At 38.0% G+C, this 26,757-nt stretch overlaps 1 protein-coding gene across 4 annotated transcripts in view; it reads right to left on the reverse strand.

The window, feature by feature from the left end:
• Rxfp2 (relaxin family peptide receptor 2) overlaps positions 1-26,757 on the reverse strand; it is a 62,622-nt gene that overhangs the window by 19,081 nt on the left and 16,784 nt on the right. For 2 of the 4 annotated variants that reach the window (XM_005317075.4, XM_078016148.1), the window contains exons 2-11: positions 24,273-24,419; positions 21,668-21,745; positions 18,224-18,329; positions 16,940-17,011; positions 8,823-8,894; positions 8,133-8,204; positions 6,530-6,601; positions 5,417-5,488; positions 2,626-2,697; positions 1,605-1,676 (exon numbers count right to left, since the gene is read on the reverse strand). In XM_005317075.4, coding sequence (XP_005317132.1) covers positions 1,605-1,676; positions 2,626-2,697; positions 5,417-5,488; positions 6,530-6,601; positions 8,133-8,204; positions 8,823-8,894; positions 16,940-17,011; positions 18,224-18,329; positions 21,668-21,745; positions 24,273-24,419 — 835 coding nt within the window. The remainder of the gene's footprint in view (positions 1-1,604; positions 1,677-2,625; positions 2,698-5,416; positions 5,489-6,529; positions 6,602-8,132; positions 8,205-8,822; positions 8,895-16,939; positions 17,012-18,223; positions 18,330-21,667; positions 21,746-24,272; positions 24,420-26,757) is intronic. The other 2 variants (XM_005317076.3, XM_078016149.1) reach the window with 1 other exon arrangement.

A 26,757-nucleotide genomic window follows, 5' to 3' on the forward strand; every position in this document is an offset into this window, starting at 1 on the left:
TTCAGGCTTGGCTGCCAGGGAGGATGCCGCAGCCACGTGATGGCAAGTCCAGGTGAAGGAGCTGGCAATGGGGTAAGATGTGCTGTTACTTTAAACAGTTTGCTTTTGAGGTGATTTTCATGACATCCGAGCACCAGGTCCTGTTAGGTAGGAACTCTAATCTGGAGGTCCAGAGAGGAGGAGCATACCTGGATCATGGCCCGGAAGGAGAGCCACAGGTGTGTGTGGGCCAGAGAGAGCATGGCAATAGAGCAAGATGGTGGTGATCTCGTAAACCTAGACACTGTCCTCGAAAGTGTCAGATAGAAAAATAAAGTACACTCTTCTGGGGGAAAAATTGAGGGGCCTCATGTACTTATGCTTATTTGATGTTATGATGGCAAATTATTCAACGCTTGTAGAATCAAGACTTGTTCTAGTTTAGTCTATCGACTTCTGAATTTTTTGAAGCTCAGAGCAAAGTGGATTGAACTGGATAGTATACCGGTGGTCTTAAAATCAGCAAGCTAGTATCTCTTAACTGGGGGGATCTATCGACATATAAAATAAGATGAAGATTAGGGAAATTTTCAAAATAGAACTCCACCTCACTGTTTCCTTAAGTTTACAGATAAAATAAGCTCCTCTTTGTCTTGGGCTGCTGCCCACCCCAACCTGTAACTCAGGTCCAGAGACTGATGAGGAATGGCCCTTTAAGGAAGTCTGTTCTTAATGGGCTACTTTTGATTTTTTTTGTCATAAAATGATAATATTTTTCATTATGTAGAGCCTTGCCTATTCTAGTTACTTAGTAAATATTTATGGATTTGATTGATCATAATTGTTCATGAATTATTTTTTAAAATTACTTTTAAAATCACATTTATTTATTTTTTTTCTCCAGTCCTTTCTGGATTAAAAAACAAGATGTAAAAAAAAAAGGGAGAAAGAGTTTTTTAAGACATTAATTTCCATTTTAAGGCCCCACTTAGAAGGACCAGTTCTTTACCCTAGTTGCTATGATTTTTAGTTTAATAGACAAATGAATTTTAATTTCCAATGATAACCATTATGTCGGGGGGGGGCAAAGCAAAAAGTTTTATATTTATAAAACAAATATTTGAACAGAAAACGTTATAGGAATTCCTTGAATATTTTTTAATTTTTCAATGAGCCCAATTCCTGTGCTACAAAAGTCATAATTTCTCAAGAGATAAGAGTTTTTATTCCTCATGCAATTATTATTAATATCATTTCAGTCAGTCCGTTATTCATTCAGCAAGCATTTTACTGAAAATTAACTATACTCCATCCATTAGAGATAAATGATCTCTGTGTTTAAGAAGATCTGGAAAACTCATTTACTCCCAAACATACATACTCATGAAATCACCCAAAGAAAATCGGTAGGGGAACTAGAGTAGGCTAACTCCATATTAAGCCCACTGTCTGATTTTAATGTGCTCTGACCTTCAGGATAATGTTGATTTTCTTAATTGAATTTTAACATCCAATAGTCTACAGGATTTTGATTGCCACTAGTGGAAAAGCAGTCTCACTAGTCATTTAAGCTTATAATCCTGGAAGAAGCAATCATATTCTTCCTAGTAGACGATGCTACTTACAGTTCTCCTAAATTTTTTAATGAAGAAAATGTCTTCTCTGGAACAAAATCAATTTGATTTCTAGGCAGAAACCTGTAAGACATGGCGAGAGTCAGCACCGTGGGTTTGCGTCTGCTGTCATAAATCAGTCATCGTTGGGAGATGTCACTGATCCGGCTGTAATCTAATAAGCCTCCTTTGAGATCTCAAAGGGAGGCATCTTCTGGTGTGGAACCTGAGGCAGGAATGTCTCCCTGACTCTCCAGGAAGCGCTCCTATGAGCAACTGGAGCTGCCGGTGTGGTCTATAAACCTGCACTTGGTTTGGATTCTGATTATTTTAGAAAGTGTCTCTTTCTCGTCTTTCTGCATCACTCTTTTCTCCAATCACCCATTCCATCAGCAATCGTCACCAAGTGCTTACTATCTGTGGAAAACCATAATTAAAACAAACACAAAATACTTGTGTTTTTCAGCTTACCAGTGCAAGATGTGCCAATTGACCAATCCTTCTGTCTTCCCGCCCCCAGAACAAGCATAAGCAGCATTCAGAATCACCAGTCAGAATCTTTGGCCAATCAAATACGTTAGGTTATTTTCCCTTTAGAATAAGATCATATATATATATGCATATAATTTATTTTTTTCTTTAGGAAGAGAGATTTCAAGTGATAAGAGTCTTTGGCAGTAATAGCCAATCCTTGCACACCTAATCATATTAACATACGGGATCTCATTTCACTGCCAACCTTTGGGTTAGGAAATGAACTTTTGGGAACCAGGGCAGCTGATAGTGTACACAGAAATGACAACTTCCCTCAGGATCAAGGAGCCAGCGGGAGACCCCCATGGTGGGCAATTTAATTGAAGTCTCAGCTCCACCATCAAGATCAATAAATCAACCTGTGCACTCTCCTACTACAGCAGCTTCAGATCAAGGCTGCAAACAAAATCCTGCCTTAACATTCATTGCCAGTTGTTTTCCTCAAATTTCCAAATCTATCAGGTCTCTCCTCATTTACTGAAGTTCATTGGGTACTTACAGCACGGTGAGCGCATCGCAGGACAGAAAGGTGGAGTTCGTAAGATACTTGATTCGATTGCCTTCCAGGTCCCTGAAAGTCATGGAGGGAAAGTATCTTGAGGATTTTTGTACAAATCATATGTGGACAGATACATTTTGTTGACATAGCTGTTCTGAACTTTGTTTTTACTCCAATCCAAATTTTACTATATTTTTCTTATAATTGTTGCAGGGCTATGTAATTTATAAATGCCTCTTTTCTCTTTCCAGTTAATGTTAAAGCTTAATAAAATTGAGGAAAAGGGCAGCCTAACATTTGGTAAGTGTCTCTCTGTTCTGGACACCACATTATCAATGATAATATTGTCCACCCATCATATTCTGCCTCAGGTGCTCTTCTGCAATGAACACTTGAGGAATCTGAGACGCTTAGAGGTTCCTTTTCCTCCTGGTCATGCATAGTAAGTGGTAGAACTGACTCAAATCAGATCTGTCTGAATCTAAAGCCCAGACATTTAACTGCCTGAGGTATCATGGATTATTTTATTCTCACATCCTTCCCAATATCAGGTAGATACTTTTGTTCTATTTTCCTGAAGGAGAGAATCAGACTAAAAAGTTATCTTGCACATACTGAACACCAGCGTCAGGCTATGTGCCTCCTGGTCTGTGTGATGCCAAAGCACAGATTCCTTCCCCTATAACTTCAGTGATACCATGGTCCAGTGTGTTGGTGCTCATTGTGTGGCAGGAACACAGCCTTGGCACCATCTAGGAATGTATTACAATGGCTCATTCTCAGACTCCACCCAGACCTACTGGGTCAGCAACTCTAGGACAAAGTTCCAGCCCCCCGTGTCTTGGGAAGTCCTCCTGTTGTCTGTGATTCCCATTAATGTCCACAAAGCACAGAAGGAAGATGTCATTCTGACAGCTGATTTCTTAGGACAGTGGCATCCCATATACCCTGGAAATGTCACCCAGAACCTTTGTGAAAGGCAGTGTTGCTTTAAGCAGTGCAGGGGAGAAAAAGAAAAAGTCAACTTTCTTGCCAACTTATATTTATAGTCAACTTCCTATAAATTCTCCAAATAGGACAATAGCTACATTTCTGCTTCCGAACTCTTCTCATGGTCACACTAAAATCATCCAACTCTATATCATGTTCCTTTAAATCCAATTTTAAAACCATTGTAAAGATTTTTGTAGGAACTCAATATTATTTTTCCATTTGAAAAGCTATGATTAGGTACAATAAACGCTACACTCTTTTCGACGTCCAAGTATTGCTGAGAAAAACAGAAAATGTTTTTCACGTTCTCACCCTTAGAACACTTTGGAGTCATGAAAGTAACGATCCCACTTGAAGGCAAGTGAAGAGGGAGAAGAGGCCAGACCAGTACAAGTTTTCTCTTGCCCTTAAGTGGGAGCAATTTGGATCTGACTTCTCACTTTTCTATTTTCTGGGCATAAGGACTCTTTCTCATTTGTGATCAGGCCATCTCGCTAAATCTGTATTTCCACTGGGCATCTATTTTCTCCCATGGTGGTTTTGGGAGCTTAAGGTGACAATGAGCATGCCGGGAACTTGGGCTCTAAGGCTGGCTCCTGATCTCCTTGCTGTCCTTCCTCCCATTGGCTGGGAGGCCAAGCAGCCTGGGGCCCTGATACTCTCTTGCTCCTGTTTATTTCTCATTATGCAGAGGTTCTGTGCCTGAATACTTTCCCACTTATTCTTAGTTTTCTTCTCATGCTTTTCAGACCTTATTTCTGCTTTTAATATAATGGCACACTTTTATGGGTCCTCTAGTATTTTAAAAGGCTTTTGATAATAGATATACACTTAAGTACATAGAAATAAAAGTGAGTAAACACAATACTGCCTAATAGAGTTTTAGAAGAAATTTTTAGTTCAGAGAAGAGTATCATTTTATGTGTACCAGTCCCTTGATTGGATTACAAGAGGAGTTCTGGGGGCTAGTACATTCCCTATTTTTACAAGGTGGGAAATCAATGGCTGTACCAGCCTCGATGTTGTAGGAGACCATTAAGATTCATGTGGCAGAGAATGGTGGGTAGGGGTGGTGAGGCCATAGTGTAAATTAAAGGAGTCTTTTATGTACGAGTAGCTAATATTTGTATTAGCAATGGCTTGGCACATCCATCGAAGGTTTACTGAGTACCTACTGAGTCCAAATACTGGGGTACTGAAATCAAATATTTCATTTCTGTCCTTAAAGAACTTAAGAAACAATAGAGGAGAGATGAACAAGTAAACCAGTGATTATATGATCATATACCCTGAGACAGCTGGGAGAGGTAGAAAATGGGGCACAGTAGTTTTGTAAGAGGTGCAATGGAAGTAAAAACGCAGCCACGGAAACTGGCTGGAATGCCAGGAACAGAGTCCCCAGAGGTGATATTTCAGTTGACTTTGGAAGGAAATGTTGGAGTTAGCCAAAAGAATAAGGGAGCCAGAGCTTTCAAGTTCAAGGAACAGAATGTACTTAGAGAATTGGTTGCAGAACCAGTGGATCTGTAAATCCACAAGGAAAGGACATAGGCGGAGGGGCAGGAAAAGAGATTACACGGGGTAAGAGATGAAAAATAAAGGGTGCTGGGTGCTCAGGGAGAAGGTCGAATGTCACTCTTGCACCTTTGGGAGCCCTCAAAGGATCTTAAAACTGGGAAGTAGCAGGATTAGATATTTGATTTTGGGAATAAAATAAGATGGACTTTCATGAATGAATTTCGTGGCTAGTTTTTGTATTCTGGAGAAATAACAGATTGAACCTTGAATGAATACTCACATCCAGTTGAGTTGAGGCATTTGGGTGCACATCTGCGAGGGAAGGGCCTCTAAGTAGTTATTAACCATAGATCTTTACATAAAGAAAATATTAGTCAGAAACAAAATTATATGCCATCTTAAGAATAGTATTTTTACTATTCCACAATTTAGAGATTTGCATGTCAAAATGAATACGAAGAATGAAGACTTTATACCTAAATAACTACCCCTTCAAAGTGGTCTTTAAATAGGTGATTGGCAAGAACTAAACAGCAGATGTCAAAGAAGCCACGAATGAGATATATCCTAGGCATAAATATGATGTGAAACAAAAGCACATATATAGTAGTGATTTTGAAGTTCATGATCATTTTCCATGTATTCCTCAAGTTTGCAATCATTTCCAGTGCCATAATCCAATGTTTCTTCTTAGGGGAAACATTAATCATTTGTAACATTAAAGGGCCATATTTGAAACCACATTAAATTTAAGGAATGACAGTTGGGGAGACTTGGGAGAAAAAACAACTCAGGAACATGTGAAGTCTCACGATTAATTTATGACATGGTGGTCCCTTTTGACAAATGGAAAAATAATGATGCCATATGATTAACTGTAAAGGAACATAATAATCCACTGCAGATGAATCATTCTAGTATATTAATAAACAGCCAAAACATAATTATGAGAACAGCTCTGTTGGCGGGGCAAAGATTCTGGAATTTCCAGTGACTGTTGCTGAACAAAAGCATATTTTTCTCTGTTAAATATGAAGTTGGAGTCAGGCTCCTGGGAGATCCTAATAGATTTAAATGTAGTTAGGATATAATAAAAATGAATAGGATTCAAAAATGAATCTTTGGTCAACTACTACAAATAAAAACATGCCTCAGGACTTTAAGAAATGGAAGGGGATCCAAAAAAAATGTCAACTAGTAGGCTTAAAATATACATTATAATCTAGTCAGCTGTTCCCTTTGAGCCATGGGCAAGAAGAAGGAACACAGGAAAGGTTATGACTAATAAAATTTTTAGTGGATTTGAGGTTGTTTAAAGGCTTTTTCTGTAAGTTAGTGTTCGATTTCATTGCAATTTGCAGACAGATATATTGAAAGAGAGATGAACACTTACAGGAAAAACAAGGAATTTAATCCAGTAAACAACCGCTGTGAAATCCTGGTTATTGGATTGTCGTCTAGAATTCTGACAAAACATATCAAAAACATTTCCAATGTTAGATACACTTCTGAAATAAAACCAGAAAAATAAATAAATAAATGGTCCATTCCCATCTTGCCTCCTCCAACACCTGGCTTACTCCTCCTTGTTCTTCCACATTTGGCCCACGTATCATTTTCCTGAAAGCTCTTCCTTCACCCTGTAGCTAGAATATCACTTCCTCCAAATTTCTGCAACTTCCATCCCATCACTTATCAAGTTGGAGCCTGATGATTTGCTATTTCCCTGTATCTACTTTCTGCTAGACTTACAAGCCCAGGTATTTTTATCCTTTATCTCAGAGAGCCTGGTCCAGCATAATTCACACTTATTGGCTCCATAAATGCTTTGGCTATTTGATTGGCTGAATGGAGAATGAATGCAAAAATAATCTTTAGGAAATTAACAGATGGCTCTTTGGTCTCATGATGTATTTAACAAGGTCTGGCAGGTGAAAGAGTAAACATATTTGTATATTCAAACCACTGTCTTAAGTTATATAGAGTATTTTTTGTCTTGTAGAAGAAACTAGACTACGGGGAAATAGGTCACCTTCTCTTTTGTTGCCTTTGAAGTCAGGTGTTATTTTCTAGTATTCTGAGGTGTCCCAAAGGGTAGGAAGTAGAAAGGGAGTTACAATAAGCACCTACTATGTGCCAGGAGTTTTGCATGTGGCATTTTATGTGTATTATCTGATTTAATCTTCATGACATCCCTCTTATAAAGGAATTATGATTATAGTTTACAGATAAGAAAAAAGAGACCTAGGTAGATTAGGTACATTGCCTGGGAGATTAAGCACTAGGTCAGGCACACACAAGTTCTGGTTGAAGCCAAATTCTTGGCTTTTTCCACTGGTCCAGGACAACCTGCAGAAGATGAGCAAACTCACTCAAAGCCTTCTATTGCCCTACGTTAATTGTCCTGAAGAAAGCACAGAAATATACCATGAGAGTCCTAGAGAGGGAACTAGTGGCTCTGTCTGGATACTGGTGAAATGACATAAATTACCATATTTTCACTTTTCTCTCAATGCTCTGGGAAGCAGAATAAGTCCTTAACTTGCTTACTTTCTGGGTCAGTGGTTTCCAACAGAGGGCAATTTTTCCTCGCAGGAGACATCTGGCAATGTCTGGAGACATTTTTTAGTTGTCACAACTCTTGGAAGAAGAGGTGTCCTACTGGCATCTAGTAGGTAGAGGCCACAGATGGTGCTAAACATCCTAAAAATGCACCAGACATTCTGTTCTCCCTGTCTCCCCTGAATGAAGAATTATATGGGTCAAAATGTCAATAGAGTTGAGGTTGAGGAATCTTGCTCTTGGTGAACAGGCTCACTTGGCAAACCTAATGCTTGGCAATCTACTGTCTAAACTGCTTGGGTCAAAGTGCTCCAGATTGTATGCCAAGGAGAAACAGAATAATAAACAAGATACCTCCCAAAGTGGAAACAGCACTGTTGTGTATCATGAATACTGTGATCATTTATGAGGGAAATGAAATCTGGGATACTTACAGCCATGTTAGCTGATGCAAATCTTTGAATACTCCAGGTCTGAGAGTAGTAATGCAGTTGTGGTTGAGATATCTACAAATAGCACAGGTGAGTTAATAACGCAAACTCAATACTCCATTTTAGTCTCATGTAATTAGAATATGAGCCACTGATGATGACTGTGAAGTATGGACATCTGCTTCTGAAAGCATTTTGCTGGCTGAGCAGAGGGGAAGACAGCCAGGGATGATCAGAAGCTACAAATAACCACACGTTCAGTGTGTTCAACACGAGGGGCAGGGCAAGAGTAGTGGCCAAAAATAATGCTCAGGGTATTGCATTATGGTAGAACATAAGAGTATAATAACTAAACATGTGGGTCAATGTTTGTTTTTATTCTTTTTTTGGCCACATCCTTAGTATATTAATATTTTTGGAAAGCATATAGAGATGGTTAGGGAAAAAAATGCTAAAATATTGTGGAAGTGACCCAAGTTGGAGAAAACAATGTTACAGAGAGTCTTCATATGTTTTCTGATAGTATCTAAATCTTTGAACAATTTTTTAAACATAATAATTAATCTGAGTATTTTGTGATAACCTGTTCCTCCCATTTCTCTACCACCAAGTCAAACCTTGAAAGCCTACCATTCTACCCTTTTAGTTTACTTAAATTTACACCCATTATTTAATCACAAAGACGTTACTCACAATATTTGCAGATTATATAATCCGAAAAATGCTTTCCTGGATATGTGTCTAAGGCAATTATGCTGAAGAAATCTGTTAGGAATAAGACAGAAGGATCAGGTAATTATGGTTAATGGGCTTTGCTAGTTTATTGAACATGCTCTTCACTTGAAGACAATTTGTGCAATTGGCTTATAAAGCCCAAGGTCCTATTTGCATGTTGGGGGGCAGGTGTTGTTATTGAGAGATGGTTTTGAAGTAAGTCAGTGCCTACTGTCTGATAGCACCTGTGCAATGAAATTTGGGCATCTCTGATTTGTACTCTGGTGTGATATGTTGTGTCTGGATATAATCCTATTTCTACAGGTTGGAGCTATGGCAGCCTCTTGTTCTGACTGGCAGGAGTTACTGGCCATGAGAGACCAGCCAGCCTTTTCTTCGAGATTTCTCTCTCAGCACAGAATTGAGTCTTTAACTCCTCATCCCTTCTCATTCTATTCCCATGAACAAAGGAGGTGGCTAGTTTTATTCTTTTCCATTTCAAGATGCAAAGTAAGAAGCCTAAAGTGAGTTAGTGAAGTGCTCAGGATTCTACCCATAATTGAACTGGGTCTACTGTGCCCTCTCAACTCATAGGATTGTGATTTACTTCACCTCTGAAGCAACTTAACAATATACTATTGATTCAGTAATAGTGCTTTCAGGATTCTCAAAGTAAATAATTTCCATCTCCTAGAAATGAGACAAAAGGAGGAGAGCCTTGAATTAATATTTTTTTTCTTTTTTAACATATATATTTATTTTTTAGTCATAGGTGGACACCATGTCTTCATTTTACTTTATGTGGTGCTGAGGATCAAACCTAGTGCCTCACACATACTAGGCGAATGCTCTACCTCTGAGCCACAATCTCAGCCCTTGAATTCATATTTTCTAAAGGCTTCCAGGGGCAGGGATTAGCCACACAAATAATAGTAACTAATTAACATACAGTTTTCTGAATGGTTTTGATTTCTCTTGTTTTGATTTGAATTGATTCCTCAAATATTACACAATATTGTCTTAATTATCATGGTACTGTACTTCACAGTATAGGCAGAACATGTGCTTATTCTGTGTCTGGTTGCACTTTGAATTTTCTTATAAAATAATTATTTCCTAACAGAGCATTCCAGCATTTGCCTTCGCATCATGAGTGTGGTACAGGGGTGCTAAGTTATTGACAGCCTTAGATCTCAAGATAGCCTGGTAAAGCCAAAGTTAGCTTCCAGTTATTAGCAAGCCCATTCTTTTAGCCCAGTATAAAAAATGTCATTTTCCTGGTGGACCACCATATGGAAAGGGTTGGTACTACAGAGCACATGTATTACATCTATAGTGATACACAGAGCATCAATTTCAATGCTGAAAATAAACTTGAAACTCAGTGTGACCTTGTGCCCTCCCAACCCCCTATCCCCTGCACCATGTGTGTGGGGAGATGCTTCATAGTGCAGCACAAATACTGCTGTTGGTTTAAGGTTCTGCTATGAACAGGATGAACTGACATGGATCAATATCTGTTTTAGCATTTTCAGAGTCCTTGGACTGATGTAATGAAAGCTAATATGGTGAATTAGGTTACAGAAGCAAATGAGAATAGAAAAAGAATATCATACTCCAATAAAGGTATATTGAACTTTCTTTTAAATATAAAATTCGTTACCTAACTAATACTATTTATGTTTTATTTGAGATGATCAATCGAAAAGTACAATGCATATTTTACACAAATCTTAAGGGATAGGTACAGTTATAATCAATTATGAATTTGACCTTGTGCTTTTCTCTTAGAAGTCAAAGGCAATAAAGAATAAAACCAATGATCTGTATGATTCACCTGATGTGTACAAACTATCTCCCTTCACTGATGTCACTTAAGCTCCTTAATTAATAAAGAGCTTCTACTCCAGTTATCTGCTCAGCTGGCTGGCTGCCTCCACGTTCAGACCTCGAGTCTCAAGTCTCAGGTCTCAGGCATAGGCTGCTGAACTTAAACTCCATCTTCAGTATCTACTTTCTTCTTTGCAGAAGAGTAGCTTAGAAAATGAGAGGGGAAATATGGAAACATGATAATTTGGTGAGTGGCAACCTCCTCTTAGCCAGAACTTAGATATGAACTCATTTAATACACTTTACACTGAATGGCTTTTCTAAGAATAACTTACTGCTTCATGAATTCCTGCTGTTTCAGCTGTCAGAATTTTCAAGCAGAAACACCAGGAATTTATGTACCGGAAACTAAAGCAAATAAATGCTTTAAAGACATGCATAGGCTATTTTTTTTTTAATGTGACAATTTGTATTCAAGAGTCAGGCAAACACCTTGAATTACATGTTGTTGCCAATGATTGCATTTAACAACAATCCAGTTGAAGAAGGAATTCCTAATTTTTATAAGGTTTGTGTTACAATGAGGAGGAGAACTGCTGTTGGTTTCCATGGTAGCAGTGATAAAGTATTAGAATCAATCCCATAAATTGTATTTTATTTCTCTGAAAGGTCATCTGAAACAGCTTTTTCTTTCTCAACTTTAGAAGGTCCTGACATTTTAAAAGATTATTAAAGTGAATAAACTGACCAATGATAAAAGCATTCAGAACAGTTAAGCAACATTTATTCATCTGGCAATTAAAGTTTAATTTTGATTTAGGCATTTATTTTACCCAGTACCTACCTGACCTCAATTCTACTGTATTTAGAACATTCCTGACTGGGGACTTGTTTGACATTAAAGTCTCTTAGGATAAATTTCAATACAGCCAAAATATGCAGATGAACTTTACTCACTCAATAGACTCAAAAACAGGTTTTTGCATGCCTTTCTCTGCTAAAGCCAAATAAAATCTAGATTCTTTCACTGGTATCCAGTCTCTCTGATTATGATTAAATGACCTCTCCAGAATATGCTACATCTTCTGTGGAAATTCGTTTTCTTTAGGCAAAATGTCCAGTTCACCCTTTTCCCAGCATCCTTTTAGTGTTCTTAGTTTACACTCTTTTGTTCTTTTTTCTAAATCTGCTCTCTACCTTCTCTTTAGTCCTGCATGTTGGTTCTCATCCATTGGGAAAACACTGATCCTCACAATGTCCATAAGTATGTATGCTATAACATCCACGGCAGGGGAGTGGGGTACTACACGGTACTGTGAGGACCCAGGAGGACCTCCAACTCAGAAGGCAGCTATGGTGGCCCAAGCGTGCTTCCTTCACAAATCAAGGATGTATGTGAGGGTTTCATGAAAACAAAATCATAGTTGACCCACCGCATGTTAAAAAATCAGAAAGAAAAGTACTCTGTGGGAAATAAAAATGTACTTCTGGTGATACTGTGGAAGTAAGAAGGTCTTTAAGAGAAGTGTAAGCTGGCCTTCTGGGACTTGCTTATAATGTTGTGAGAATGTAAAGAAATTACCAGCTGGGCACAGTAGTGCACGCCTGTAATCCCAGCAGCTTGGGAGGCTGAGGCAGGAGGATTACAAGTCCTAAGCCAGCTTCAGCAATTTAGTGAGGCCCTAAGCAACTCAGTGGTTGCTTAAAAAACAAGAAAGGGCTGGGGATGTGGATCAGGGGTTGAGTGCCCCTGGGTTTAATCCTCAGTAGCAAAAAAAAAAAAAAAAAAAAGAGGAAATAACAGCATATTTCTCAACTCTTACTTTGTCCCTGTCTCTCACAGAAGGTGGCCTCAGGACTGAGGTGAATTGAAAGGCTATGGAGTTGGGGTAGGGAAAGTCCAAGATAGAATTTGTTAACCAAAAGGAAATAAAGCCCTCTAGTTTGTACAATTTATCTTAGCAATCGAGAAATACCAAAAAACAAAGCAAGACAAATTCCAGAGGAATCTGGAGCAGCTAGAAAATTAGAGATGGCCAATGTGGTTCTGACTTTTCAGAAGAGGAAGTAGTAGGTTTTACAAGTTATGGTGAATGAGCTCCAAGCAGGCCTGCCAAGCTCCTAGAACAGGCTGTGTCAATGTTGCTTTGCGAACATCTCAAAAACAAAGTGAACAGGACGGTTCGTGAGAAACAGGGCGTGCCTGATTAACTTCAATTTCTTCTTTGAAAGACTGACCAGTAAAAACCATCCATCGGATATATACCAGTATATCTATCAGGCACTGATCAAGTGGTTTGTGATAGACAAAGAATTATATTGTCCTTATCAGAAGGATGATGATGAAGGACATGTAAAGATAATTTGGCACTGTCTTCTTCAATATTTTACTTCATTACTTGGTTAAAATATTGAGTTCATCTTATTTGCAGATCACAGAAATCTGGGAGGAATAGAACACACATTGGATGATCCAAAAAGGATCATCATTTAGTAAGAAAAATTGAATGTAACAGGATGAAGCTGACTAATGATACATAAAGGACCAATACTGCCTCTTAAGTGCTAAGTGTACCAGTATAAGAGGGAGCACATGTAGCCTCAGCAGTAACTCAGATGGCCTAGAATTAGGAACTGTAGGGGCAAGATCCACAGGAGTTAAGGGAGGTAGTTACCAGGGTCTTCCACATGTCATGTAAGCACTCTACCACTGACCCTACATCCATTTAAAACTTTGTTTCTTGACTCCTTTTCTCCATTGTAGTTTAAGCTCCATAAAGAGGGGGCTTTTCACCCTTGTTGTTGACTGCTGTATGCTCAGCGATTGGCCCCTTGTAGGTATTGATATTTGTTGATGGGATGAAGGAACAGGTGGACTTTGCTGGCCTTTCTGCTCGGGCTATCCATCTGGCTCCTCCCTTTTCCTGATACCAGTTCCTGGGGATGGTTGGGTATTTACTATGTTGGTTATTTGGGCTAATATATGTTAAACTGGGAGAAAAACCAAGAGCAGTAGAATAAGAGGGACACAGTGGAATTGGGGCAGGGGGAGCTTTTTCTGGGAGTTTGAGGGGGAGTAGTAGAAGGAGCTGAGAAATGAAAGGAAAGGGGATGGGGAGGAAAAGAGGTATAATGAAGCGCTGCTGACTATTGTGCTGCTGTAGGATATTTGAGCAATGCTTGAAAAGGATGTGAGTTATTTTCAAATCAAAGTTTAGGTATTGGATGGTTTCTTTTTTTGTTTCTCTTTTTTTAGTACTGGGGATTGAACCCAGAGGTACCTAACCATGGAGCCACATCCTCAACCCTTTTAACATGTTATTTAGAGACAGGGTTTCACTAAGTTGCTTAAGGCCTTGCTAAGTTGATGAGGCTGGCTTGGAGTTTGCAATCTTCCTGCCTCAGCCTTCCAAGCTGCTGGGTTTATAGGCGTTCACCACCATGCCAGGCCCCAGATGGTTTCACTGATGGAAACAATACTCTTGAGATTGGATCATATGTGCTAACGCTTCCTAAGGAGCACAGTCAGAAGGTTTGAGCCAGCTGTCTGACTCTGGACAGACAACCTTTCTTCCAGAATGGGATCCTTATTCCTACCCACCTCACCAACTTTGAGGACCAAATCCCAAATAAGAACTCCAAATTCTAGAATTCTCCATAAGCTTAAAAAAGTGATATCTAAATGAAAGGAATTATATTTCATCCCCTGTGCTGTATCTTGTATATAATAGACACTTAGTGTTTCTCGATGAGGGTCTCATAATCTCTTTTCTGTGAGATTCTGGGAGAAATAAGTTACCTAGGAAGCATTAAATAGCAGCTCACATGGAGAGAACTCCACTGGCTAATGTTCAGGTCATGATGTGGTTCCTGAAATTCTCAGACAAGGTAGAATTAAACATTTACTTGAAGAAGTTGCCAGCTGATCTTGGTAATGAAGGTTAATCACTAGGAAAATATAGGACTTGAATTACTCCAGTGCTTGAATTACTCAGTGGACTAGCAGTTACCATGCAAGAAAGTATTGACATAGAACAAAGTATGATCACTGGACAGGAAAGGACTTTGCCTGAGAAATCTTATTTTACCTCTCTGACCTAATCCTCTAGTGACCCTTTTACCTCCCCAGAAATTGGCTTTCCCCATATCAGGGGGCAAAAGATAAAAGGGTGAATCTGCATGGGTCAGGATAGTATGAGTTGGTACAAATATAGAACAATTTCTTTCCATCTCTAGGTCTTTTTTTTTTTTTTAAATAAAAAATAAGCCCTAGTTTGACCATGAGAAGACCCGGGCTGTAATTTTGACTCTTTCACTGTCTGATTGTAGATCTTAGATGAGTCATTTAATCATTGTAGACTTTAGTTATCTCATGTATAATAAGTGGATCTAATTAGAAATTCTTATAGCTTCTATGACACTTGATGATAGAATTGGCTTAACTGTCCACAAAGGCCATGTGTTAAAGGCTTGGTCCCCAGGTTGGAGCTACTTTAGGGACTGTGGTCTAGTTGGAAGTCTTCAAGTCATTGGGGTTGTTCTGTTGAAGGTGATAGTGGGACACCAGCTCTTTCTTCTTCCTCATTGTCTTTCACTTCTTGATTATGAAGTGAGAAGTTTGGTTCTTCCATGTGCTTCCACAATGATGTACTACTGCCACAGGCCCAAAGCAACAGAGCCAACCATTCATGGACTAAAACCTTCAAAATACATTTGTCATGGACTGAACCATAATAAGCCTTTTCTCTTTATTAGTTGATTATTCCAGGTATTTGTTATAGTGATGAAGAACTAACAATTTTAACAGCTACTCTGAAGCAAGATGTTTCCACTTTTTCTTCCTGCTAGTACTATTTTATTTTTCTCCCTTGAGCATAATTCAGGTATTGCAAGAACAACATTGATTCACAAAATGAACATGCTGTGATTTTAAGAGTTTCCAGGAAGATTAGAAGCACTGTGGTTAAAATTTCCTCTCCAGGGGAGCCTAGAAGCCCAGAGCTAATGCATAGCTACACCAGAGTGACAATGACAATTTTACAACATGTTCTTGGATGATACAGAAGTCCTAACTGCAGCTGGGATTTACAGAGGTGATCTTCAAACTCAGGTAAGGTTGAGTATCTGTGTTCATACGAGACCACCTGATAGACTTCCTTCACCGACTTCCTTTCTTTTATGAGGGAATCCATCCTTGGGATTCATGAATGTGGAATCATTGTTGGTGTTTCCACCCAAAGATTCAGATCATTTTTGTCTGGTAGTTTATTTTGCAAATTTCATACAGCTAGAAACTTTTTCTTCTATGCTCCATGTCAAAGGATAAAACACAAAGATGAAGATATAAGCATAGCACAGCATTAGCTTGCTGATTTTGTTATCTAGACTGATGGTCCTTTTGGCAGGTATAGCTCTCTAGTACTCCTGGGGGACTGGCCAGACACCAACCCACCTTACAGAGGAATCATATATGAACCTGTATATTATTCACCTATTAAACATGAAATGAGGTATCCCATTTTGCTGATAGGAATGACCTTTCCCTCTATCCAATGCAACTTTTCAATTAAATTGCTTCATTGTGAAGAAGATGGTAAGTTATTCATCATCATAAGGTTGATTAGTGAGTAAGGTATCAAAGAAAACCATATGCATAATACTAAGAGACAGTTCATGAAAACTGTGGTGGAGATTGATGATTCATCCCTAACCTCCAACAGAGACCACCTCTATATTTCCCAATCCCAGCCATCTTTCTTGGATGATGCTGGAAGCATATTTACCCTTTCTTTCTCACTGAATTCTATATGCTGACTATGCACCACTACTTATTGATTTTCTCTTTCCTCAGATATGCTAATGTACTGATTGTACTAGAAATGTGTTTTTGCCCCTATTACCCTGGGGAGGTAGTCTCTGTATCCTGAGTTTTAAGTGATTTGATTGTTGTTATCTATGCTTTCACTACAGTACATGTATTGCCTCTGCATTGTTATTTTCCAAAACTTCTTAAGGAAAAATATGGACCTATGTAATTTCCTATTGAAATATTTATCTCAACTCTAAGTTAACTCTCTGAAAAAGTTTAAAATAAAATCAGTTCAGCCACTTTAAATTATGGAGTGGAAAGATTTCATACTTTTAAATATTTTATTTTCTAATCTTAAATTTACAAACATAGATTAAGTGATAAAGATGATAAACTTCATGTTTCATTTTGTTTTTATAAGGGTTTTCCCATAAATATGCTATTAATAGCTACTTACATCTTTTTAAGTTCTTTGTATTTGGTGAAAACTTTATCTGGAAGACTGTGGATTTTGTTTTTCTTTAGAGACCTAAAATAAAGTAAAGGAGACTTTATTATGGATTTTTATGGCCAACCAGACTCTTTTCTAGAAGCTGCATGACTGGGAAAAGAATATTTGCTGAGGTTCTATGGTACTAAACACACATTTGAACGTGATTGTAACTGAAAACTTTTCATTGGAGAATAAAAATTCAGATAGAAAAACAAAGGTACAGTCATGTCAGCTTAGCCATGGGACACATTCCGAAAAGTGCATTGTGAGGTGATTTTGACACCTGGAACATCAGAAAGTGTGCTTACAAATAGGATGTGTGAAGCCTAAAAGACATACTACTGTACAGTTAATTTTTTTAATAAGTAGAAGGGGTGCATTCTACAATGACAATATAAAGTATAGGATAGCAAATACTTAAACCAGTAGCATAGTCATTTATTATCATTATCAAGTGTTGTACGTGATACATAATTGTATGTGCTATGCGTTCATATGAGTGGCAGCACAGTAGGCTTATTTACATTAGCATTATTGTAGTAGTAACTGTGCTAAGATATCACAATGACTATGGCATTCCCAGGCAAAGGAATTCTTCCGTTCTATTATGATCTTACAGTACCACAGTTAGACATGAGATCCTTCATGCATCGCATGACTGAAGTTTGCAAATATCTTACAAATATAGCCAGTTAGTAGAATAAACGAGAGAATCTATGGTGATTCAACTTTTTCTTTTACTCTCTGGATAAGCTAATAAAACACAACAACCAAAAGCAAAACAACCAAAGATCCTAACTAACTCAAATATGCTCAAATGATGATGTGATAGCAGAGTTCTGAGGCTCTTGAAAATTTCCAGCAAAAAGCAGAAAAGTTTGCATGATATGATATAACTAGCTCATTGATCTTTCATTCCATCTTGGATGAATTATAAACATTAACAATGAGATGGCATAAGTGAGTGTGTTTGCTTTTTAACATTTCAGCACAGGCAGATTAGTAGCAATACATAAATCAGAAAATAATTAAAATAAGTGCTCCAGGCCTCAGGCATTTGTGAGCTGAATATTACCAGATCTAATCTAATGTACAGTGTTGAAAACATGTCCCTCCTATAGATGAAGCATGCAGAATTCTCTGATGACTGGTTTTAAATGGAATTTCTATTATTTTTTTCTGATATAATTTCACTGGAGGGTTTTCTTGTGACTTTAGGGACAAATATCATCCCGATACTCTACTCACAGTAATGTCACGTTGGTGGAAATCACAGGCACAGACTGCAGGCCAGCATTTACACATTCCAATTCGGTTTCTTTGCAGTCACAGTGTTGTGGATACTGGTTTAAAACTAGGAGCAAAAAGAGAAAGGTATTACTTGGGGCAAAAAATGCATTTTTATATTTATGACTTTGTTAGAATAACAAACTTTGTCCTCTTTTCATCAAATACATAAAATTCACATATGTTAAATGGACTTATTTAGTACATAATAAAAGCAAATAAGGACTAGTGTGGTGTTCAACTCAGTTCTAGCTTTCAGTGGTCATGTCAGAGGTGTTTAACAGGTGAGTAGAAAGAAGTCACAGATATGTTCAAATAGCATAGAATCATATGTTCTTGTCAATGAAATTTATTAGTATGATTGAATAAATCACAATGGAAATGATTGGGTCAGTTGAATTCAACAGCACAAAATAGTTGCTAATAAATTTTTATTGATTAAAATTTATCTCACATTTTTTCCCCTGTCAGACTTAGAGCAATGAGAAAAATTAGACACAGATTCTGCCACAGCCACTAATGTGCCCTATTAAAATCAATCCAATCAGATATCCTTTCATTTAGGCTCTTTGGTTTTCTTTCTATAATTAATTTTTAAAATTTGTTCTTTTTAGATATACATGATAGTAGGTGCATTTTGACAAATTAAATATACAGGGAGTATAACTTTTTGGTGCATTTATATGTGAACATAGGAAAGTAATGTGGTTCTTTGTTTTTCATTACCACGAAGTTGAAAGTAGAAACTAGAAGTTGTAGAAGTTGTTTACAAAAAATTAAAGTTGTGCATAGGTTGAGAAAACCAAAGATCCATCTCTCTGAATAAAGAAAATGTTTTCATAATTTCCTCTGAAGGAACTTACAGAATTATTAAGATAATGACATACAAAGGAGTATGCCAAAGGAGTATTTGGAGGGGCAAGGCTGGGTTGGTCCATGGGACAATCACAGTGTGTGCGTGTGTGTGCTTGTGTTAGAGTAAGAGACAGAAGGGGAGGAAGGGGAAGAGAATATTTCTGGAATCTTTGCTTTCTTCACTAACCTTATGAATATTGATTTGATGCAGTTAACAAAGTGAGATTTGTGAATTTTAAATTTATATTTTCCATTATTTATTAAAATATGATTTCTAGTTGTCCTGCTTCTTTTAGATCACTTTTAAGACAAATGTTCTTTGAACAGTGAATTTAATAGCCAGAAAACTTATTATTGAGTACTTGCTTAATGCAAAAGATACTTATAGTGTATGAAGTTTAGAAACTATTTTATGTTATCTATAGCGAAAGATAATGTAGGTATGATTACTTCAGTGTTTGTTCACACCAAGAAGATTATGGTTAAACTTTTAGATTAAAAACCTGTGGTGAGAGACTTTTACTTGATAATAAAAGGATTTTATATGGTCAAGCTGTGTGTTGTCTAAACCAGAAATGTGGGTATAACCCTTCACCTTCCTGCTCTGCAGCCCAGTCTGCTTGCAGGTTCTGTGAATTTTTTGAAAGGTCTCTTGCATCTCCTTCTACTTCACCTGTCCTTATGGCATTTTCTGGGCTCGAATTCGTAGTGTTTTCCAGAGCATCGTAATCCACACAGTAATCAATATTTCCTTTTTCATTCTTTCTGTTTAATCAGCATGATTGACTCTTTGGCCCAAATAATTTTTTTGGATGCTCAGCAGCACCTCTAGCCTCTGCCCACTGGATGTCAACACAACCCACTCTGCTGTAGCTTGGATCATCAGCAATGTCAGCCAACACCGTCCAACACTGTTGTCCCAGCTGAGACTTGCTGTTCTCACCCATTCTCTGCAACACTGATGGAGGAATTTTCCTCATATTTATTTCTGATCATGTGTTCTCTCTCTTTGTTAAAAAGCAAAAGAGAGAGAGAGAGAGATAAAACAAAAACCTAACCCAAATCAACCAAACACAAAGGTCCACAACTTGAGTGACTGCCCATGGGGTATAGCAGTAAGTTCCAAATTGGGATCTATATGAGTCAACTCTTTGTAGCTGAGAAAGAAAATATTAGAATTTTTAGATACATTTATTCTAATTTTATCCTTTTTAATTTGTATACATTATATGCAATTAAGTTTACAATAAGTGAGCTATATATAAACTAGCATTGTATAACATCCAGTCAGTCATCTCTTGATATCTGGGGAAGACTGGTTTCAGGAACCCAATGGATACCCAAATCTGTAGATGCTCAAATTCCTTATATAAGATGTTTCATTATTTGCAATAGAACCTACATACATCCTCTGATATGCTTTAAACCATCTTTACATTACTTATAATACCTTATGATACAATGAAAACAATTATTATATTGTATTTTTTAGGGGATAGTGACAAGAAAAAAATCTGTACAAGTTTAGTACAGACACAATTTTTTTTCAGGATATTTTAATTTATAGCTGGTTGAATCCATAATTATAACTATGGATACAGAAGACTGATTGTATATTGTTAGTATAGCATAATGTATATCAAATTATATATACCATATATAATATATGCATATAACACATGTTATATATATTATTATATATAATATGTAGAATAATTATATATAATATTATTATATATATGTTATATATGTATGTTATATATATTATAACTGCTATGATGTGAAGCATGTGTGGGCTGAGACCACATCTTAGTTATCACTGTACTTCAATACCTAAGGGGTTAGAAAGTATTGAGTGCTTAATATCTTTGTTGAAGGAAATAATGAAGGGAATGAGAACCTTACTGTTTGTCAAAACTATTCAATATTCATATATTCCTGTAATCATACACTAATACATAAAATAAACATGAGTACAGATGGTCATTTTCTTCTATTATTTTAGTCCCGTGGACAGAGGGTAGACCAGTTGGCCAGCAAAATACATTAAACTGAAATTAAAATTCAGAAGCAAATTTATTGCACTACAGTAGTCCCTATTTATTCACAAGGAACACAATCCAAGACCTCCAGTGGATGTCTGATACCATAAATATTATGAAACTTTGCACTTACACACACACACACACACACACACACACACACACATATAAATCACTTTTATTCTATAAATATTTACTTATGGTAAAGTTTAATCCGTAAGTTAGGCCAGTGAGAGATGAATAATAATAAAATGAACAATTATAACAATATACCATAATAAAAGTTATGTAAAGGAGGTCTCTCTCAAAACATTATCATTATTATCTACAGTGCTGGGAGTCCAATCCAGGGCCTTTACCACTGAGCTACACTCCCAAGCCCTCAAAATACTCATTTTAGACTGCAGTGAAACATAAAGAGGGGGAACTGCTGTACTCATAAAAATACACCCACCACAAGTCATGTTTTTTGAAATGCGGATACTGTCTTTGAACCAATACCACTTACAGCACTCCTGTGTTAATGTCACGTTATTAACATTTCCAAGGACTGTGCCAAATATGGTTGCCCATCCACTAGTGTCACCTGTGAAACGGTGATTAATACGTCAGTTATTCTAGAAATCAGAATCATATTATAAAACAAAAGTATAAAAATTTAATAATGAAATGAAATGAAAATTCGTTTAAGCAATAGAATGACCAATATTTTAAATACATAGTAAGAGAGAAAAAGCTAGGCAAACATCTGTGGGATTCTCCATTTTTATAATTACAAATATTTCAGATATATTTATCATAAAATGAAGAACACATGTATATTATTATTTTATATAAGTGTCTTGAAGATATCACCCATTTCTAATCCTGATATTTTAAGTGTTTGACCTTAATTTTGAGGACCTCAGAAGAAAATAAAATCTGAATTTTCTTTTTGTCATATATGTATACAGCCCCAGGTTTATGTAGACTCAAGCTTGATAGATATGGTAGATTCTGCAAAATTTACATCATCTGAACTTTTAAAATTTTATTTTGTTTGTTGCTGAGGATTGGACCCAAGGCCTTGGGTATGCTAAGCACATGCTCTATCTCTGGGCTAGCCCTCAACTAAATGACCTTTAGAAAAAAGCAAAACCAAAGTGCTTATTAATAAAGGGTAAATTAATTAAATTAATAAATGAATAAAGTCCTGTTGAAAAAAAATATTTACTCAATTTGTCATGAAGAAGCATCAATCTTCATATGTTCATATGACCTGTTTATTTGCCAAGTATCCTTTTTTAGTGATAAAATCATATTTTTTTTTACAAAAAGGAGAATTAATTTTGAAGCATCATTACTTGAGCACATGCTATGTAAATGATAAGATCTGCATTATTATGTATGATGCTTAAGTTCACACAAATCAAAAAGCAAATTTAAGTAATTGCCAACAGACTTCTTTGATCCCTACAATCTTTAATTTAGTTCTGCTTCTGATTAATATCCTCTATGATTCCACTATGATGCCTTCAGTTGTGTTATAAGCACCTTCAGAGGCATTATTTACTTTGACCTCAGAACATTCTCATGAGGGAGATAAATACCATGTCCCTGATTCTCATGCAGCAAACTGGAGATCTCTTTGAGTGACTTGCTCATTGGCATCCAGAGAGCTGCACGTGATTAAGTTCCTACTGTGTCCTCTACTATTCTAGGCCCTGAGGACAGCAAAACAAGTGAGACGTGGGCCTCTTCCCAAGGTGTTTATGTCTAGAAAGAGAAACAGGTGAAAAGATAAGACAGGTCCCTTCAGTGTTTGTAGAGGGAAGCCCGGGGTGCTCTAGCAAGAGGGAGAAACTGCACCCATTCGAGAGTGGGAGAAGCTTCACTGGGGCCAACTTAGTGTGTCCCCTCTCAGAGGAGGGGACTCCTGAATGATCTTAGAGGAGAAGTAGGAAGGTGGGAAAAAGGGAAGAGTAACCCGGGCAGGAGGGTGGATGACAGACAGACAGCTGGCACTCCTGGGCTCTGCTGCCCTACTTTGATTGTTGGTTGGGCCTTCTATGGCAGAACACACACACAGGATTCCTGCAGATTCAGGAGGTCTGTGTTCTAGCGTCTACTGTGGGACTAACTAGACATTGCAGACTCCATATCACTTCCCTACACAGAAAAATAAATGTTAATTTGCACAATGTTAAATTGGCAAATATACAGACCCAACATTGGCCTGTATGATCCTATGTGATCTGGCTGCTGTGTGCCTCTTCATCCCCTATGCATATCCTTATCTAGTCTGCTTCTACCATCCTGGCTTTTCTATTCCTCAAACCTGTCATTCTATTTCGTTCAACCTCAGGACCTTTGGACTTGCTATTTCCTTTGCCTGGAATTCTATATCCTCCAGAATGTTTTGTGACTTCTTTCTTTTGTTTCATTTAGTTTTCAGTTCAAATGTCACCCTCTTAAAAAGTATTCTTCCCTCCAAGACACTTCCATCTCATTGTGCTGTTTTATTTTCTTCAGGGCTCATATCAGTCTGAGTATTTAACTCATTGATACAGGTTTATTCTTAGTTCACACTATCCATGTTCATATTGACCTTGACAAGGTCAAGACGCTCGTCTCCCTTGAGCTAACGGGTCCCAATGATTGGAAAGCCCCGGGCACATTGTCGACACTCAATATAGGTCTGTTCAGTCAATTAATTCTCTAGGTGACTTCATTCACATTTTATGGGTAGTCTCAATCACAGCTGATTCAAATGACCAGCCATAGGAGGTGACAGTCATAGGATCCCTTAAAGTTAAAATGAGTACTCAAGTAGATTTTTAAAATGACGTTTCAATTTTCACAAAATATAACATTTCATAATCCTGTGTATCTCATTCAAGCAAGTTCTCCATATGAAAGTACAAGTCGTTACCACAAATTGGAGAGTATTTGCATTAAAAAGGGTTTGCGTAGGGAACACCAAATCATCTCTTCCAGGTCATTGCAGATCACTGTCCAGCTGGCCACAGTTCCGGGGCTCAGCAGGAAGGTACATGTGGTGTGGGGGGATCTGGGGGTGGGGGATGGAGGTGGGGGTGTGTGGGGGTGGTGGGGATGGGGGGTGGACTACTCACCGCAGTTCTCCTCATCTGCGCCATTGCCACAGTCGTCCACACCGTCACAGTGAAAAGCCCGGGGCAAGCACTGGGTCAGATTCCCACAGGGAAAATACCCTTTTTGGCACAAAGGAGGGATTGTACTGCCTTGAGTCTGTGCGAAGTCTATGTGAAAGGGGGGACAGAAATCTCATGTAAGAGAACCCAGTGTGAGCATGGCGGAGCCCTTTCTATCCCGTTGACTTTTTAAAAGAAGCCCGAGTTGCCTCTGTCTGCTGTTCTTGGTAGCCGCTGCTGTGGCATCCTGAGTGACACCAGTTTAACTGACGATGACCCACCCGGAGGTAACACACACTATCCCCAGAACGGGAACAAGGTTCATTTTGAATTTTCGCATTTCAGCTGAGTGATTTTAGCCAGAGCCAAAGGTATTGTCTGACTTCTGCTTGAAATCAAGGAGTGGTCCACACTTGGAACCAGAAAGGCAAAATCGTGAGTAAGATTGAACAGATAGATGGAAATATTTGAGGTGAATTGTGATTAAAAAGTAGATATATGCAAAAGGACTGTTGGAGTATGAGGGAGAAATCCTGCACCCTATTAAAATTATATCTAACACTTATTGAGTTTAGTGTGCACCAGGCACATTGCACAGTACTTAACTAAGCACTTTGTTAATCCTTCTTTCAACCTAAAGTTGGGTAGTGTTATTCTTCATGTTTTAGGATAAAGGAAGTTGAACATTTTGCCTGTCATTCACCTAGAAAGTGACACAGGGAAGGTCTACCTCCTCTTAACCCATTGGGCTCAGAGGATACCAATCAAGTCTGGAACCTGCATTCCAAAAAGCACAAGCCCTCTATGAAGACGACTTAAAAATTATCTTCTATGCAGGGAACATACGAACAAGGAGAACTGCACACATTCTAGGTTGAGTAAAAGAGTACAAGAAGGAAATGCAATGAACACTCACACAAGTATTGTATCTATGGAAAGGATGGACAAAACAATTTCAGAAATTTAGATGTACGAGACATTCTTTCAATTATAAGAGAGTATTTTCTAGAAAATAAAGAGACTTCTTTGTAAATGGACTTTATAAAATTATAGAAGTCAGTTTTTTTTTTTTTCTGAGAAAGGTATTCGAGTTGAAATTTCACAGAAGTTGATCTAGGGAGAAGGTGGAGAGGAATGGTCATAGTTCCTGAGGACTCACTGAAGGGAGCTGGACAGATGTTGGCAAAGTTCCTGAGGACTCACTGAAGGGAGCTGAACAGATGTTGGCCAACCACGCCACTGAAGGTCAGCAGGGTGACCAGGAGTTTCAGGGAATGCAGCTTTCTTAACATACCAAAGATAGAGAACAGACTTTCATAGAGCATCTATTTTGTATTCTGGGTCTTTCCTAGTTATGCATGTCAATGGCGACTGTGCCTAAGGGTGTGATGACCTCTACATAACAATGAGAGAAGACAAACTGGGTAGCAAAGGCACTTCTATTCTGGTTCTTGGGGAAAATGCCCTTGTGGGGCTTGGGCCCTCTAGCAAATGCTGCCTTGAGGCCAGGCATCTTCTTCCAGACTCCACAGACTCTCCTAATGTAGGGGAAGCTGCTGGCCCTCCTCATTTGACAAATGATGCATTTGGTAAAGGGCAGGAGCAGTTTGGGTAGTAAAGCTCTATCTGAATAGCAAATGCATGTTAAGCCTTCAGTGACATCATTAGAGAGGATGAGTGGATTATTTGAGCTTTAGTGGTTTAGACCAGATGACCCTGGAGATTCAGCAAGTGCATAAAAACAGAGCCGCTGGCCGTCCTCAGGGGGCACCTGAATGTCATTGTTCAATCTCTCAAGTGTCTGCTGCTACATCTTCTGGGCCTTCCTGCTAGAGGAGGCCAACCTCTAGCATGATCTCCTGCCTCCTACCTTTTGTTTTTTGTTTGTATAAAAGCAAAATATTTTCTCTTTGCTTGCTGCAGTTGCAGATGAATGATTTAGTCTCAGCAACCAGGCACAAGGCCAGTCAAGTTGTGACTATTTTAGGAAGAGTTTCTTCGCTGTGTGACTCTGGAGGTTGGCCTGGTAAACATGTTCACATGGGGGAGGCCAACTGAGCCACAGATCTTAACATCTCTTAATTTTTTGTTTGTAAAAATTTCTATAGGAGGCAGATTTCTAAAACTTAGTTGTCTTCTCACACTTGGAATGTGAATAAGTGAGATTATTATTCTTAGTGTGGTAGCTTTGAAATTTTTTAAAATAGTAACTCACAGTTAGAAATAAATTTTACACACACTAACCCCTCACTCACACATCCATCCACACCTATGTACACACCCAAACACACCCATGTTTCTTTCCCTCCATATACCTCTAGACATCTCTGCATACACCCATCACACCCCTGCATACACTCCACACACCCCCAACACACTTACACAATGGAAACAGAATTTCTTGAAATATTACTTAACCTTCTACTGTCTGGGATGAACTCTGAAA

The sequence above is a fragment of the Ictidomys tridecemlineatus genome, chromosome 6 (genome assembly GCF_052094955.1).
Source record: "Ictidomys tridecemlineatus isolate mIctTri1 chromosome 6, mIctTri1.hap1, whole genome shotgun sequence".
In the NCBI taxonomy this organism is placed as follows: Eukaryota; Metazoa; Chordata; class Mammalia; order Rodentia; family Sciuridae; genus Ictidomys; species Ictidomys tridecemlineatus.